The sequence below is a fragment of the Moschus berezovskii genome, chromosome 21 (genome assembly GCF_049115385.1).
Source record: "Moschus berezovskii isolate FMDL1 chromosome 21, NW_MosBer_1.0, whole genome shotgun sequence".
NCBI classification, from domain to species: Eukaryota; Metazoa; Chordata; class Mammalia; order Artiodactyla; family Moschidae; genus Moschus; species Moschus berezovskii.
The window spans coordinates 63,507,359-63,524,386 of NC_142480.1; the positions used below are offsets into that span (position 1 = coordinate 63,507,359).

At 39.8% G+C, this 17,028-nt stretch overlaps 1 protein-coding gene across 9 annotated transcripts in view; it reads left to right on the plus strand.

Moving 5' to 3' along the window:
• Positions 1 to 14,264, plus strand: part of MEF2A (myocyte enhancer factor 2A) — a 201,386-nt gene extending 187,122 nt beyond the window's left edge. For all 9 annotated transcript variants that reach the window (XM_088829695.1, XM_055417703.2, XM_055417699.2 and 6 more), the window contains 3 exons: positions 2,752 to 2,878; positions 8,814 to 8,940; positions 10,173 to 14,264. In XM_088829695.1, coding sequence (XP_088685821.1) covers positions 2,752 to 2,878; positions 8,814 to 8,940; positions 10,173 to 10,524 — 606 coding nt within the window. In that variant the 3' untranslated portion in view covers positions 10,525 to 14,264. The remainder of the gene's footprint in view (positions 1 to 2,751; positions 2,879 to 8,813; positions 8,941 to 10,172) is intronic.
• The last annotated feature ends 2,764 nt before the right edge of the window (positions 14,265 to 17,028 follow it).

The window sequence follows — 17,028 nt, forward strand, 5'->3', positions numbered from 1 at the left end:
TCACAGTTTTGGATGTGGTTTCACATTGGGTAACTAAAATACACTGAAAGTGATGAAAGTGAAAGTCGCTCAGTCGTGTTCGACTCTTTGCGACCCCAAGGACTATACAGTCCATGGAAATCTCTGGGCCATGGAATTCTTGTGGTGTTGGATTATATCATGTGCAGATTTTAAGTATCTTTTGGGGAAATACTTTACTTACTGATACAATAATGATTAGCAAATGATAGTTTAAGATTAAATAATTTGTCTTAGTTAGATTAGACCTCATTATACCTGTAAGAAGTTAATCTTGAATGCTTCCTTGTGAATTTATGAATTATCTAGCAGTATGTTGCCCTCTAGTGACTGTGGAAATCAATGCCATTGAGATTATGAGACTTGATGGGCAGAACCAATATATTGGAGTGTCACCGTTTTACAGACACACACACCACCGCCACCCCACCCGTGTTGAGGTCACATCAGGAGACTTGCATGGAGGTGAAGGTAGGGCATGGATAGAGCCAGGCTAGACCATGTCATACAGTGTTTTTCACCTAGTATTTGACTCTTGAAGTTTCAGTGACAAAATTTTTGAGAACAGATGTCTGTTCTCTCAAAGTAGATCTCTGTCTCAAAAATTCACTAAAATTTTTAACTTGATGCTGAGACAAAAATGTATACCTAGTTGTTATATGTTGACTTTTACATTCCTTAAAATATACCCTCAATTACAAAATCTCAAAGCTAAATTTCTAAGTATTTGAAGACTGTAAAATCTAGCACATAAAAATACTTTTAAGAAACAAAATATTTAACCAAAAACTGTAAATAATCATTGATATTCTCTAAAACTTAAGCTAATTCAAATTCTAAAACTTAATTAAAATGCAGAGCTCTGTGTGTCAGAACCAAATCACAATCAGAGACCCAATCTGTTAGAATCTAGAAAGTTGTTCAGATTGGCTTGAGCTCTAGAATAGATTCATGAGTGTCTCTGACCCAAAGTGAGTGCCCTGGAACCTACACTAAAGGCCCGTTTAGAGCCAGGGTATAGAGATGCCTTTAGAAGTCTTGCAATTCTAGAACAACTCTCCTTTCTGACAGCTCCAAGGGAATAGCAATGGATCAGAAGGAATAACTATATTTACCTTAAAAAAAAACAAAAACCCAGTTATGTAGAAATCTTGGGCCAGAGAGTATCTTAGAACAATAAGGATATATCTTACATTTCTGAAGTACTTAATTTATCAAAGCACTTCTAACTGTTGCCTTACTAGATTCTCACAGTAGTACTACAAAGCAGCAGTGCAGCAGTCCCCATCTTCTCTGCTTTACAACCGAAGAGATTTGGAGAGGGTAAAGGATTTTTCCAGTGCTCAGGAATTAGTGAATCTGGGACAAGAATCAGGCCAGTATAGCCTGAGTAGTCTTTCTAACATCCTCTAACTTAAGATTGGATAGAAAATACAATAAAAAGAAATGAAATGAGATATGAAATATTTAGATCTAACCAAAGGTCTTCAATCTTATTACCATTTGAAATAGTGATAGAGAAAACTGAATGACATCCTGACTTTCTGTAATCTCAAGGGCACTGAGCTATACTTTGATATAGCTTAGGCCCCAAATCTCAGTTACCAGGCTGTAATTTCTTCATTTAGAAAAAAAAAAATAACCCTGGAGTTATGCTTTAACCTTCTTGTGCTCTAACCACATGGAACTTGGAGTCTCTCTTCCACTGATTCTCAGTTTTAGAACGTTTGCTTGAGGCAGCATTGTGAGAAGCTGCTCTTTCATACCCATACCCTTACAGAATGGTGACTGTCGTAAACTGACTTGATTAGTCTGCAGTTTGTTTTGTTTCACTCCCACAGTAGATAGGATGCTATGTAGATGCTATTGATCCTCAAGCATTTACCATTGGCCATCCGCAGCCCTATCAGAAGTATTACATTTTATTTAAAAGCTCTCTACTCAAAGCTTCTCCATTCATAGGCATCCAGAGAAGGGATACATGGCTGAGTCTGCCATTAAAAAACAGGTCAATGGTGGATAATGCAAGAAGCTCTGCATGTATAGGGTCAGGGAGTATATGGTAAATCTCTGTACCTTTTCATTAATTTTTCTGTGAACCTAAAACTGCTCTTTAAAAACATCTTAATAAAAATTTATATCTAAATACATAGATATATACATATTTGTGTGTGTGTTAACTGCAGGATCTCAGGGAAGGAAATATGAATACAAGCTGCAGTTTAGTAAGCTGTGACTTAAAACGCTGTTAATTTGTAAATCCAGCAAATAGAAGTAGTTTTGAACTCTCTTGGACTCTCATGGACTTATAATCTATACATACACTGATAACCTTGCTATCCTCAGGTATTTAAAATCTACACATATCTTAGGTAGGGTAGCCTGGCAGTCTTTATAAGAGGCATCAAGTCCTCATTTATGTTAACGTATAATTGTTATCAGCCCTAATGCAAGTTTCTATTTTAAGGATGTATCTCTGACATCAGTAAACTCTCTGAAAAAGGCACTAGGGGAAAATGAATGATTAATGTAAAACACATCCCTTAAAATTAAATATTTAGTTTTTCTCATTAGTATTTTTAAAGTTTTCACATGATCACTTGCTTCAGGGAATAATGATGTTCACATCATAAAACTGTGAAAAATGTCACTTTTAAATTGAATGTTCTATTTTAAATATTAAGCTTAAATATAAATACTCATAGAATAACACTTTTTTCTACTCTCTCACAGAATACCCAAAGGATAAGCAGTTCTCAAGCCACTCAGCCCCTAGCCACCCCAGTGGTGTCTGTGACAACTCCAAGCCTGCCTCCGCAGGGCCTGGTGTACTCAGCGGTGCCGACTGCCTACAACACAGGTGAGCCTGCCCTGCTGCCTTTTGTGGGGTTTTTTCCTTTGTTTTGTTTCAGTGTGTGCTTTTGTGATTCATTTTAAAAATATATTTATTGAAATAAATTATTTCAAGTTTCTTAGATTCGCAGTTAGATATGTTAATGAAACACATGCTAGTCTTGAAAAACTTACACAATACACATTGATTACAGAAAGATTCCCCAGCGTAAACTTCTGCTTACCCTTGAGAAACAACTAGCTGTTATCAAATTATGACGCACAGCAAACAGAGCAAAACACTTGGTGTTTTCTGCGTAGTTCTTGTTACATAGCATCTCACTCTTCCAAGCTTTGAAATAAGGTGTTTTTCTGTATGCTGTGTCAACCTACCTTGGGAAAGACTGCATCCCTTGGGACCTCAGGACTCAGGGAGGTGGATCTAGGTGGCTGTGTCAGCAGGTCATGTTTTCCTCCATGTGAAGCCCATTTGGTTTCTACTGTTTGTGCCTTGGGGCAAGACCAGGAGCTTTCTTATTTCTCTTCACAGCCACTCACTCCTCACCTCTGAGGTGAGCTTTTCACTCATTCATGTTATTTAGACTTTTCATCTGCAAATACACTGTTTAGATTGCAGCCATGAAATTAAAAGACGCTTACTCCTTGGAAGGAAAGTTATGACCAACCTTGATAGTATATTAAAAAGCAGAGACATTACTTTGCCAACCAAGGTCCGTCTAGTCAAGGCTATGGTTTTTCCCGTGGTCATGTATGGATGTGAGACTTGGACTGTGAAGAAAGCTGATCGCTGAAGAATTGATGCTTTTGAACTGTGGTGTTGGAGAAGACTCTTGAGAGTCCCTTGGACTGCAAGGAGATCCAACCAGTCCATTCTAAAGGAGCTCAATCCTGGGTGTTCATTGGAAGGACTGATGCTAAAGCTGAAACTGCAATACTTTGGCCACCTCATGTGACGAGTTGACTCACTGGAAAAGACTCTGATGCTAGGAAAGGTTGGGGGCGGGAGGAGAAGGGGACGACGGAGAATGAGATGGCTGGATGGCATCACCGACTGTGTGGACCTGAGTTTGAGTGAACTCCGGGAGTTGGTGATGGACAGGGAGGCCTGGCGTACTGTGATTCATGGGGTCGCGGAGAGTCGGACACGACTGAGCGACTGAACTGAACTGAGAGTATATTCAGTTCAGTTCAGTTCAGTTCAGTCGCTCAGTCGTGTCCGACTCTTTGCGACTGGTAAGTTTAAAAGCACTGCCGTGATTGGAGGGGCACTTTCACTGTGTGGAGTCTGATGTATGAAGGTTTCCCTAGATGTGCCATTTAGGGGTTGGCAGAGGACACAATGGGGGAACTTCCCTCTCTCACCCACTGAGCCAAACACCTGATGCTTCAAAAGGAGGAGGGGCAAAGGGAAGAGTTAAAAATACCTGGCCAGTTTTTCAGAGACCACAGGGCAGCGCATTTATTCTTTTGTGATTCTGATAAATAGATTAATAAAGATCATCTAATTTCAGACTTCGGGGTAAATGCTGTAGCACAGTCTTTCACCCTGCTCTATGGAGCTCCCTGAGGGGTGCAGAGCCATTAATACATTTGATTGCTGCTTTAATTCCAAGTAGTTCTTTTAAAACAGGAACAACTTTAAATGGTTTTGTTGAAAAGAAAACTTCTTAGGAAATGTCTACTACCTTTTCCAACAGTCAATATAAAAAAAAAGTCCAAATCCATCAACTAAATCTAGAGTAAAGCCAGGAATTATACATTCATAGAAATTCTGTTTCATTGTCCTGGTCACCAGCTATATGAGCAACACTAGTCTAGGGACATACATTTTCTCCCAGGTTTATTCTGGAAAAGGAGACATACCCAAGTTGGTAACCTATGGAGGGGAAGTCCTGAGTTGTTGAGGTTATCAGTTTATACTCTGATCTTGAGAAGGTGAGGGAAGTAGAAAATTTGTGAGCTAGAATGTTCAGAGGAGTGTTGGCCAAGGAGATGGTTCTTGAGCTGGGTGTCACCATTACATTACAATTTACTGAGCATTTCATGACAGGTTTTTCCAGTAGAAAACTTAGATACCCCACTATATTTGTTTTTAGAAATGCCATTGGCTTTATTATTTTTTTTTACTTTTTTAAATTTTAATATAAATTTATTTGTTTTAATTGAAGGCTAATTACAATATTATAGTGGTTTTTCTGTACATTGACATGAATCTGCCACAGCATATACGTGTTCCCTATCCTGAACCCCCTTCCCACCTCCCTCCCCATATCATCCCTCTGGGTCGTCCCAGTGCACCAGCCCCTAGCACCCTGTCTCATGCATCGAACCTGGACTGGCGATTCGTTTCACATATGATAATATACATGTTTCAATGCCATTCTCCCAAATCATCCCACCCTCGCCCTCTCCCACAGAGTCCAGAAGACTGTTTTATACACCTGTGTCTCTTTTGCTGCCTCACATACAGGGTTATCATTTCCATCTTTCTAAATTCCATATGTATGCGTTAGTATACTGTATTGGTGTTTTTCTTTCTGGCTTACTTCACTCTGTATAATAGGCTCCAGTTTCATCCACCTCATTAGAACTGATTCAAATGTATTCTTTTTAATTGCTGAGTAATACTCCATTGTGTAAATGTACCACAGCTTTCTTATCCATTCATCTGCAGATGGACATCTAGGTTGCTTCCATGTCCTGACTATTATAAACAGTACTGCAATGAACATTGGGGTACATGTGTCCCTTTCATTTCTGGTTTCCTTGGTGTGTATGCCCAGCAGTGGGATTGCTGGGTCATATGACAGTTCTGTTTCCAATTTCTTAAGGAATCTCCACACTGTTCTCCATAGTGGCTGTACTAGTTTGCATTCCCACCAACAGTGTAAGAGAGTTCCCTTTTCTCCGCATCCTCTCCAGCATTTATTGTTCATAGACTTTTGGATGGCAGCCATTCTGACTCACGTGAAATGGTACCTCATTGTGGTTTTGATGTGCATTTCTCTGATAATGAGTGATGTTGAGCATCTTTTCATGTGTTTGTTAGCCATCTGTATGTCTTCTTCGGAGAAATGTCTGTTTAGTTCTTTGGCCCATTTTTTGATTGGGTCATTTATTTTTCTGGAATTGAGCTGCAGGAGTTGCTTGTATATTTTTGAGATTAATTCTTTGTCAGTTGCTTCATTTGCTGTTATTTTCTCCCATTCTGAAGGCTGTCTTTTCACCTTGCTTATAGTTTCCTTTGTGTGCAGAAGCTTTAAATTTTAATTAGGTCCCATTTGTTTATTTTTGCTTTTATTTCCAATATTCTGGGAGGTTGGTCATGGAGGATCCTGCTGTGATTTGTGTCAGAGAGTGTTTTGCCTGTTTTCCTCTAGGAGTTTTATAGTTTCTGGTCTTTTGTTTAGGTCTTTAATCCATTTTGAGTTTATTTTTGTGTATAGTGTTAGAAAGTGTTCTAGTTTCATTCTTTTCCAAGTGGTTGACCAGTTTTCCCAGCACCACTTTTTTAAAAGATTGTCTTTTATCCATTGTATATTCTTGCCTCCTTTGTCAAAATAAGGTGTCCATAAGTGCGTGGATTTATCTCTGGGCTTTCTATTTTGTTCCATTGATCTATATTTCTGTCTTTATGCCAGTACCATACTGTCTTGATGATTGTAGCTTTGTAGTAGAGCCTGAAGTCAGGCAGGTTGATTCCTCCAGTTCCATTCTTCTTTCTCAAGATTGCTTTGGCTAGTTGAGGATTTTTGTATTTCCATACAAATTGTGAAATTATTTGTTCTAGCTCTGTGAAAAATACCATTGGTAGCTTGGTAGGGATTGCATTGAATTGGCTTTAAAGAATATTTTTTCTAAAGTCCAGAAGGAATTACCAAAACACAAAAATGGAGTCACATTCTCTTGAAAACATCCCTTATCAGTCTCATTCCTGTAACTACTTACTTCTCTCTCAGAGCACCTATTCTGTTTAATGTTACCACATTATCTTTAATGTATTTATCTTTTTAAAACATGCATCTATATTTTGTCTTTCATTAGTATATCAACTACCTTTCTGTAGAGAGTTAAGAGTCAAACACATGCCAGTCAGTCAGTACAGGGATGAATAAGTCAGCCACATTTCAAAAAGTACAGAAGTTCTATGTGGAGGAATCTTATAGACAGTTCCTCATGCCCATCTATAAGATCACTCCCAGCTTCTCAACTTACTCATGGATCCATTCAGCACATATTGATTGAGTGTGTTCTGTGTGGCAAGCACTGTGCCAGGTGCTGGAAATATCCAGGAGCTCACAGTTAACAATGGACCATAAGGTCTATCAGAGGAGAAAGACACAAGACAAAGAGCTCTAGGAATAATTTATCACCACCGTGTTAAGGGCCATACCGAGGCTTTGACCTGAAGAGGCTTCAGCCTGCCTCAGCCAGGCAGAGTGGGGAGACTGCTCCAGGAAGGGGGAGCGCTGTGTACAGAGGCAGCGCGAGCATGGCTGACGGGGCAGGATGGCTGTAGACGTTGAAACCACAGAGGGAGGTTTGGATGCATACGCCTTGCTGAGGACTTTTGGACATGATCTTGCACTGGGAAGCCATAAAAAGGTTTTAAGCAGATCTGTATCATGACTGTATTTGTTTTGTTTGATCACTTAACTAGAGCACGCATGGGGCCACCACACAAGAGGCTACTATGATAGTCCAACTGATGAATGCTAATGGTGTGAACTAGACTGGTGGCAGTAGAGACGGTGAGACGTAGGCAGGCTTGAGAGACAGTAGCTAGAATTGACGAGACTTGGAAGTAAGTATCAAGAGTAATACCCACAGATTTCTGGCATGAACAGTTACAGGAGAGTTGGTGCCATTTACTAGAGAGAGGCAGGTTTGGAGGAAATGATGAGTCCAATGGGTTCATGTCAGATTGATGTGTCTGGAGAGACATGACAAGTAGACATGTCAAGTGGGTAGTTGGAAGGACTTGGAGGCACTGCAGAAGGCACAGTGTGATGGACCCCCTGACCCAGCTTCTGTAGGGAGGAGCAAGGCAATGTTAGAGAGCAGTGACTGAGAAAAGATCCAAAGCACAGCTATGCTGTTTAAACTGTTTCTTTTTTAAAATGCTAATTCACTAGGGAGACTAATTTCTTTAAATACTTCTCTCAAGACATGAAAAAGAAGTTAAAAGTAGAAGAGCTTTTGTCACCTCTCTTTAGAACTAAATGGAAAAAAACAAATGTTAATGTTGAACTGAAATAACTCTACATGTGAATGATAACTAACATGCTATGTCTTGGCTAAAATGATTATGACTGAAGCATTTATGTCTTGTAACACAGTTTTTTCATGAACTTTGACTTTGCATGCAATCAGGGATCTTTGACAGTTCCTGTACTTCGAACAAATGCACTTAGTTAATTGTATGATAATGAATATACTGTCTATTTTCTATTTACAATCCTGGAATAAGTATCTCAACTTTTTGTGAAATAATCTATAAATATTTAGTACAAAATTGAAACCTCTTTTACTGAAATAATCCCAGACAACTGAATACAGCTATGTCCTAGAAACCTCCCAAAAGAAAATTTTTTGTCACTTGTAGACCATAAGCGTGTTTTTGGCTTCCCTAGTGGCTCAGTCAGTAAAGAATCTGCCTGCAATGCAGGAGACCCAAGTTCTATCCCTGGGTTGGGAAGATCCCCTGGAGGAAAGGGCATTGCAGCCCACTCCAGTATTCTTGCTGCAGAATCCCAATGGACAGAGGAGCCTGGTGGGCTCATTGGACACGACTGAGCAGCTAAGCACAAAGGGAGTCTTTTGACGTTATGAAGTACCTGGCTTCTTTCAGACTAAGAAAACTTTCAGCACAACTATTTGAAAAGCAGGTGTTGTATGGTCCTTTTATTACATACACCAAGCAACATTTCCTTCTTTTTTAGACTACTCGCTGACTAGTGCAGACCTGTCAGCCCTGCAGGGCTTCAACTCGCCAGGAATGCTGTCTCTGGGACAGGTGTCCGCCTGGCAGCAGCACCATTTAGGACAAGCAGCCCTCAACTCTCTCGTGTGAGTAACTGACTAGATGTTTTCCCCAAACCACTACCTACGCTTCCCAACTTGTGTCTCATTCCACTGGTAGAAGAAAGGCAACCTGAAGGTATTCAGGCCTACCTGCCACCCTTCTCTTTCCTTGCTTTGGTTAACATCAACAGACAGAATAAGAAAATGAGCTGTGCCCTTTGCTTTATCCCTGGATCATAGGGAAGGGTGGTAGGGGCTGGGTTTCTTATGTATGGGTCAGGCTACGTGGGATTCATGTGGTTGACCCCAGTCCACTGCACACATTGTACCTCTCCAGGAAGGGTTTGCAAAAGAGAATGTTCCCTACAGATAGCGTGAAAAGGGATTACAGTGGTGCTCAGGTAGACAGGCATCACTAGCAGGAGGAGAAGGAATGGTGTTTTGGTAAAACTAAAATAGTCAGCCAAGGAGAAGCTGAAGGAAAACAGTCCAGAAGAGGGGACAGCATAACAGGTTAGTTGTGTCACTCCTGCTCAGGACACGTGGGACACTTGGCCTCCTAGCCTCTTGGCCTAGAAGTCCGCAGAGAGGCTCCCTGCATCCTGGTAGCTCCACAGTACACACTGTCATTGGTCAACTTGGGAACCATGTCATGGCCGGGGTATCTGAGGGAAATCTCTTCGCTTACACAGGTGTTTCGCCCTCGGGCGTCTGCAGAGCATCCTAAATGAGCACACTAAAAATAGCTGTGCAAAAGCAGGCAGAAAAGGCTTGGTGCTCGGACTGAGGAAGAGGCATGTGCACACTTTACTGTGTCCTCTGAGCCGCTCACTTAACCTTTCTGAGACTCATCTGGAGAATGGGGTGACATGGCTGCCTTCTGAGATCTGCTGTGAGCATAGGTGGTGGGTGCCATCACAGAGGCAGAGCAGAGAGGAGAAGGGAGCAGGGTCAGGGCGCCACTGTCCCCCTGCAGCTTCGGTCCCTGCGCATCAGTCACTGACACTGTTTTGGAAACTTCAGCCACAGAAGTACCAAGATTTGGATAACAGAACCAGCCACTAGAAATCTTGACTGTACTCATTTCTGTTTTTACCAGGGATATGTTATTTTTACTGTGTGAAGCCCTGCAGGAGACACCAAAACTGGTTTTGGGGAGTTTTGGCAGTGTTTGAGACCCTGGGCTCTTTGTCAGTCAGGTGGTATCTGTAGTATCCGATTCATGCAGACGTACTCACAGACCAGCTGTCTAACAGATCTTTGTTTTTTTCCTTCAGTGCTGGAGGGCAGTTATCTCAGGGTTCAAATTTATCCATTAATACCAACCAAAACATCAACATTAAGTCAGAACCAATTTCACCTCCCCGGGATCGAATGACCCCATCAGGCTTCCAGCAGCAGCAGCCACCGCCACCGCCACCGCAGGCCCCACAGCCGCAGCCCCGGCAGGAAGTGGGCCGCTCCCCTGTGGACAGTCTGAGCAGCTCCAGCAGCTCCTATGACGGCAGTGACCGGGAGGATCCGCGGGGCGACTTCCACTCTCCCATAGTGCTCGGCCGGCCCCCAAACTCTGAGGACAGAGAAAGCCCTTCCGTAAAGCGGATGCGGATGGATGCGTGGGTGACCTAAGGCTTCCAGGCCAGGTCTATGCTTTGTGTTACTGCAGTGAACTGCTCTACATATCTTAACTGGTAAATAAGGACATGAGTTAAATATATTTATATGTACATACATACATATATATCCCTTTACATATATATGTATGTGGGTGTGAGTGTATGTATGTGTGGGTGTGTGTTGCATACACAGAATCAGGCACTTACCTGCTAACTCTTGTAGATTTGCAGGTGTGCATACCACGGCAAACAGAGCACCCTGTAGGCAGAGTCTAGTCTGGCACTTCCTTGGACTACTTGTTTCCTAAGATAACCAGTTTTTGCAGAGAAACATGTACCCTATATATAATTCTCCCACACTAGCTTGCAGAAACCTAGAGGGCCCCTACTTGTTTTATTTAACTGTGCAGTGACTGTAGTTACTTAAGAAAAATGCTTTGTAGAACAGAGCAGTAGAAAAGCAGGAACCAAGAAAGCAATACTGTACATAAAATGTCATTTATATTAATTACCCAACCTGGCATGGGTCTCTGTTGCAAAGAGGTGCATGGGAAAGGGCTGTTGATATTAAAAAACATAACAAAAAAGCCCCACACATAACTGTTTTGCACGTGCAAAAATGTATTGGGTCAAAGAAGTGATCTTTAGCTAATAAAAAAGAGAGAGAATAGAAAACACGCATGAGATATTCAGAAAATATTAGCCTAGAGATATAGAGCATTAACAGTAAATTAATATATTAAGTTATAATTGGAATATGTCAGAAGTTTCTTTTTACATTCATATCATAAAAATTAAAGAAACTGATTTTAGCTCATGTATATTTTATATAAAAGAAAACACCCTTATAAATTGATGACTATATATAAAATTATATTCACTACTTTTGAACACATTCTGCTATGAATTATTTATATAAGCCAAAGCTGTATGTTGTAACTTTTTTTTTTTTAGAGAATAGCTTTATCTTGTTTTAACTTTTTAGTTTTATTTTGAGAGGGGGAAAAAACAAACAAAAATATCTTGCAAGCAGAACCTTGGAAAAAAAAAGCCATGAACACTTATTATTCTATATGTAAATTAAAAGTTGAGCCAAACTCTTTGTGTATATAGCATCTTAAATATATTATCACCTTTGATGTAAGTACCTATGTATTGTATGGTCACCAGATTAAAAAGTATATTTTTGTGGATTGCCGCCAATTTAGGGGGAAAAGGCGAGATCCTTATTAAGTAGAGTATTCACTGTTTAATATTTACTATTTTGTTAAATATACTGTACTTTGGATTTTAATTATTGGCCCAGTCTTTTCAGAGGATTGTAAAAAGGGGTTTCTCCCCTCACTGGTGGTGAATGTGTGTTGTTACATTGTAATCTTTGTGCTGTATGGGTTGAGCATTATTATATATTTTATATGTGTATATAAATAGCAAAGTGGCAAAAAAAATTGATGTTAAGTTCATCCTGCATAAATGTAAAATGTGTTGTAACAGATTTTATAAGGCATTATTTAAAACTTGCCTTTTGTGAGCAAAGAAATATAGTAGAAAAGCTGACCTAATTTAATTAATATTAGAGAAAATGGCAAAATAGTAGATGAGCACAAAGGTTTTATAAGTGGTAAATGATTAGGGAAGAATATTTGCGGGGGAAGGGATCTTTGTTTCTTGACCCTCTAAAATAGATTGATGCAGCTGGTTACAAGATAACTATCATTCTGGACACTCTGTGCATTGAATGACACTTCAGTGTGGAGAGAAGTCCTCTCATGGTGCAGATCCTTGGCATGACTCTTGCCATCCTGATGCCCTCAACTGAGATGCTGACCAAGGCCTTACTCTCTCAGGAAGACAGCTAAGTGGTGACAGCAAGTTCGACAGTTCCCTGGGCTTGTGCCATGACAAAATTCAAAGTCCTGTATATCTTTCATCATCAATTTTTAAATACTCATTTTCTTGAGAAACTCAAGGGTTTAAAATTACTGCTATTTTATATTTTAAACTTAATATTAAGCAGCTACCTACAATTTTTACTTAATGTTTTTGCTTTTTCCCCCTAAATTGCGTTACTTGTGACATTTTCCTCATATGCTGTTTGTGACAAATCATCAGCCAGATTTCCTGGCTGACACATAGGTAGTTAGGTACAGGATAAACTTGTGGCATTCACAGCTGCAAAGTGGAATTCTGTTTTTAATGACATTTTGGGTAGTAAATTTTGATAGAGGCCATAAAAGGGAGGGTGGTACACTCTCTCCTCTCGTCGGTTTAGACATTTGGCTTTTATTCAGAATGGATTTGTTTTGTTTTGTTTTAAATATACTTATCTTACTGAACAACTTACAGGCACATTTCTTCATGAGGTCACACCTAATTGAAACAACACAGTTTCCCAACACTGAATTTCCAAGATAATCCTTACCACTTTGTAAACCATTTATAGCTTTGAAAGTGTTCAGTGCTTCTTTGGTTGTTATTTATGCATGTTCATGAACTTCTGCTGTACATGGGATAGGAGTTAACACATTCACATTTACTGTCTATTTTCTTGTGTGCCTTACGAGATGGCTTTTCTGACTGTATCTCAATAGTCTTTCTTTCTATGCAGGTTTATAATCAGTACAACTACTGTTTTCTAAAATATTACCAAGGCTCGGAGTTTGTATTTCAATTACACTGACCAAGTAACAATGTATTCCATTTTCAGGAACTGAGTATTTGACTGTTAACCCTTTTCTCATATACCCAATGTGACTTAGAGCATATGGACTTGACAGAGGTACCCTCGCCCAGACCCCATGTACGAACATATTACACGCACTCATCTCCTGGTGGAAACCAGCTCAGAGTGGGGAAGACACTATCCATGTTACTTTAGAACCTACTTTTCTTACCCTTTTTGGACTCCTGTGTTTTGTATGACACCATCGCAAGAAATTTTATCCCTGCAGATGAAGTATTTTATTACTAAAAGACAAAACCAAAAAAAGCTAGAATAAATGAAATTGCACTGGTTCAAGTACGGTTTCCAGCAGCTGTACTTCCTTCAGCAGCCTACCTGGTACTGCATTGAAAGGGAGAGTCACCATTGTATGTCTACAGATGGTCCCAATCAAAACTCCATCTTTTGAGCCCTAACTATGTCCATTGTGTTAAAAGACTAAATCAGGGGTTTGTTCTAAAAGAACAATGTATGTTTTACCATTTCATTTTCCTGTAAGGACAGCTAATAAAACATTAACATATTTTCTGTATTAACCATCATGCGCACAAGAAATACATAGTAAATAAGGAACCAGAAAACTCCTGGCATCGGATCATAAGAAGCTAGATGATTAGAATGTGAAAAAGATTTTACCAATGTAAAACTTTTATTTCTCTGTAGAAACTTTCTTCACTTTGCTGTGCAAGAAGACACTGCTTTGCTATATTTAAAATGGCTTTTTTAAAAGAGATTTATGTATTTGGTAAATGTTTGTAGTCAACAGTTCACACAAGAAGCTGTACACGGTTTGAACATGTAAAACCGTTTGGCGGCACAAGCTGGACTTTGTTGCCATCCTTGAGATGAACCTTTTAAGAAAAAATAAGTTAATCTCAATTTTTCCCTGAATGTGTTGTTTTTTTCCTTCATTATACAATAAATATTATAGTGAACTTTTTATCAAATGGTTAAGAAACTGTTAGAGGTTGTTGTAAACTATTTGTATCCTGCACTCACTACAGTAAAGACGGACTGGCTTTTCCTGTGTACTCCAGACTCTGTCATGTTTGCCACCAGTCGCCCTCTTTTCCCTTCCCTTCCCTTTCCCAAACCTCTTCCGCCTTCAGGTCCCTTTTACTTCCTTTGAGATGTGGTCAAGGAAATTGTTACAGCGCCCCACCCAACCGCCTGTTTTGGCTCCTGAGGCCTCTCCTCCTGGGCGGCCCTGGACCCTCCAGGAAGCAGCCAGCGATCTGGTCCCAGCATCGGCCTGCCTGGCTGTTCTGTGCCTGTTGGTGTGGATGCACTAAACCCATTCAGGCTCTGATAACAGCTTCCTGCAGGATATGCTGCTCGAGTGTGGGATGGGTGTGGGGCATTTGTTAGAACTTAACTGTCATCAGTTTATTTTTCTTTCAAGTTTAGGTGGTGAAATGATTTGTTTTACCCAAAATGCATACATAATACTGAGCTGGGGTGGCAGAAACAGATTTACTAAATAAATTTTTATTTTCAGAAGTGACAGATGTGAAAAATTATCTTAAACTTGCAGTGAAAAGTTTTTTTTTCTCTGATTTGCCTTCTGAGCCATCTCCCAGCTAAGCAGATTCTTGCTGTCAGTTAAATTAAAAGCTAAGATTTTGTGCTGGCTTTACTTGCTAGCTACTGTGAAACTCTGATTAGCCGGTTTTGAAAGCTGGTTGAAGCCTGTGGCTAAAAATAATCACAGCTGCAGCTACTTGAAATCAATTCACTGCGACTTCCTAGTTAGCTCTCATGCATCCTGCCTTCCTCTAGGTTCTGTCTTGTTTTTAAGCTGATTCTGTGTCTGATTGGTACCAGCCAAGAAAATGGTTTTTCAGTGATGGTCTTCTGCCAGCAGGATGGCTCCTGCCATCTCCCATCTGCCTGTCCAGTCTCTCACAAGGAGTCAAAGTACCACTTGGTTGTAGAACTGAAGAGACAGCTGTATTCTTTCCAGCTGACATAAGGGTTGGGAGGTTCCAAACGGGCACCTGAAGCACTCCAGGGAGGGGCTGGCAGGGGCTGAGTGAACATGTGCCCCCAGACAGTGTGAGAGCTGGGCCCCAGCCCAGGACTGCACATCACCAGGGTGAATTCCCACCTCCACTTCATTGTCTGCTTCCAGAGGACCCAGGTTCGAGAACGTGCCCTAAACCCAGGCACTGTCTTATACACAGGCAGGCCGCTCTGTGAATGCCAAAGTGTCCGAAGGTAGCTGGGGAAAGAAAAAAGTCAGTTATACTAACTGGTTTCACCATATTATCCTCTCCTACCTTTCTTCTTAAACTTTAGTTTTGAACTAATTTTTAACTTATAGAAAAGTTGAAAAAATAGTAGGTTCATATGTCCCTCTCAGCTTTCCCTAATGTTAATATTTACATAACCGTAGTACCACTATCTCGAAGAGTCGGACACCACTGAGCAACTAAGCACAGAACAGTACCACTATCAGAACCACGAACTTAACACTGATACAGCACTAGTAACTAAACACCATATTTGAATTTCACCACTTTATCCACTATTTCTGTTTTAGGATCCAACCCAGGATCCCATGTGGTATTTAGTTGTTACGTCTCTGTAATAGTTCCCCAGTCTTTTCTTGTCTTTAAAAAGACAAGGTGCTTTTGAAGAATATTGATCAGTTATCCTGAATAGCATCCTTTGATGTGAATTTGTCTGTTTTCTTATGATTATAACGAGCATGCATTTTGGCAGGAATACCACAGAAGTGTTTCCAAAATGCATCATGCATTTCATGATGTCCTATGTTTGTATAGGTGATGTTGACCATGACCACTTGGTTAAGTGGTTTCTTTTGGGTTTCTCCACTGTAAAGTTACTATCTTTTCCTTGTTGATAAGTATCTTGGGGAGATACTTTGAAATGATATAGATTTCTCAAACATACCTATTAATTTTAGCTTCTTGGTTACAATAATTATTTCTGAAGTATTTGCCTGATTTCTTCTACATTTATTGATTGCACTTCTGTAAGGAAGACCTGTTCCTCTCCCCACTAATTTATTTGATTATATTGTAATGGATTCATGATTTTTTTTTTTCCCTTCGGGTTATAATCTAGTACTATCATTCTGTTCTTGAAGTTATTCCAGCTTTGGTCACTAAGAGCTCCTTCAGGTAGCTGCCGATGCTTCTTGGAAAAGCTCCTTCCCACTTTTTAAGCATTTCTTTACTTTCTGGCAAGATGTTAAACACATACTCATTCCAGGTACTGGAACAACCACCTCTCTAAGATTCCTAGATCCATGTATTGGAGAATGCCATTTAGAAACCAACATATCATAACCTATGAGATTCCTCAAAAGCAGTCTTAAGAGAGAAGTTTGCAGTGATAAATGTCTGCCTATTTTAACAAAGAAAAAGCTCAAGCAAACAACCTCACTTTGCAACTCAAGGGACTAGGGAAAAAAGAACATACAAAGCCTAGATTTAGTAAAAAGAAGGAAATAAAAAGATCAGAGCAGAAATAAATGAAATAGAGACAAGAAAAATAATAGGAAAAAAAAATCAATGAAACCAAGAACTGGGTTAAAAAGATAAAAGATTGACAAACCTTCAGCTAGACGGAATCAGAAAATGAAATAAGAAATATTACAAATGATAGAAATACAAAGGATAATGAGCAACTACTACACACAAATAAACTATACCCTAGGGAAAAAATGAAAATTCTTAGGAACACAGAATCGATCAAGACTAAAGATATAGAAAAATTTAAGCAGGCCAATCTTGAATAAGAAAATTGAATCAGTAATCAAAAACTTCC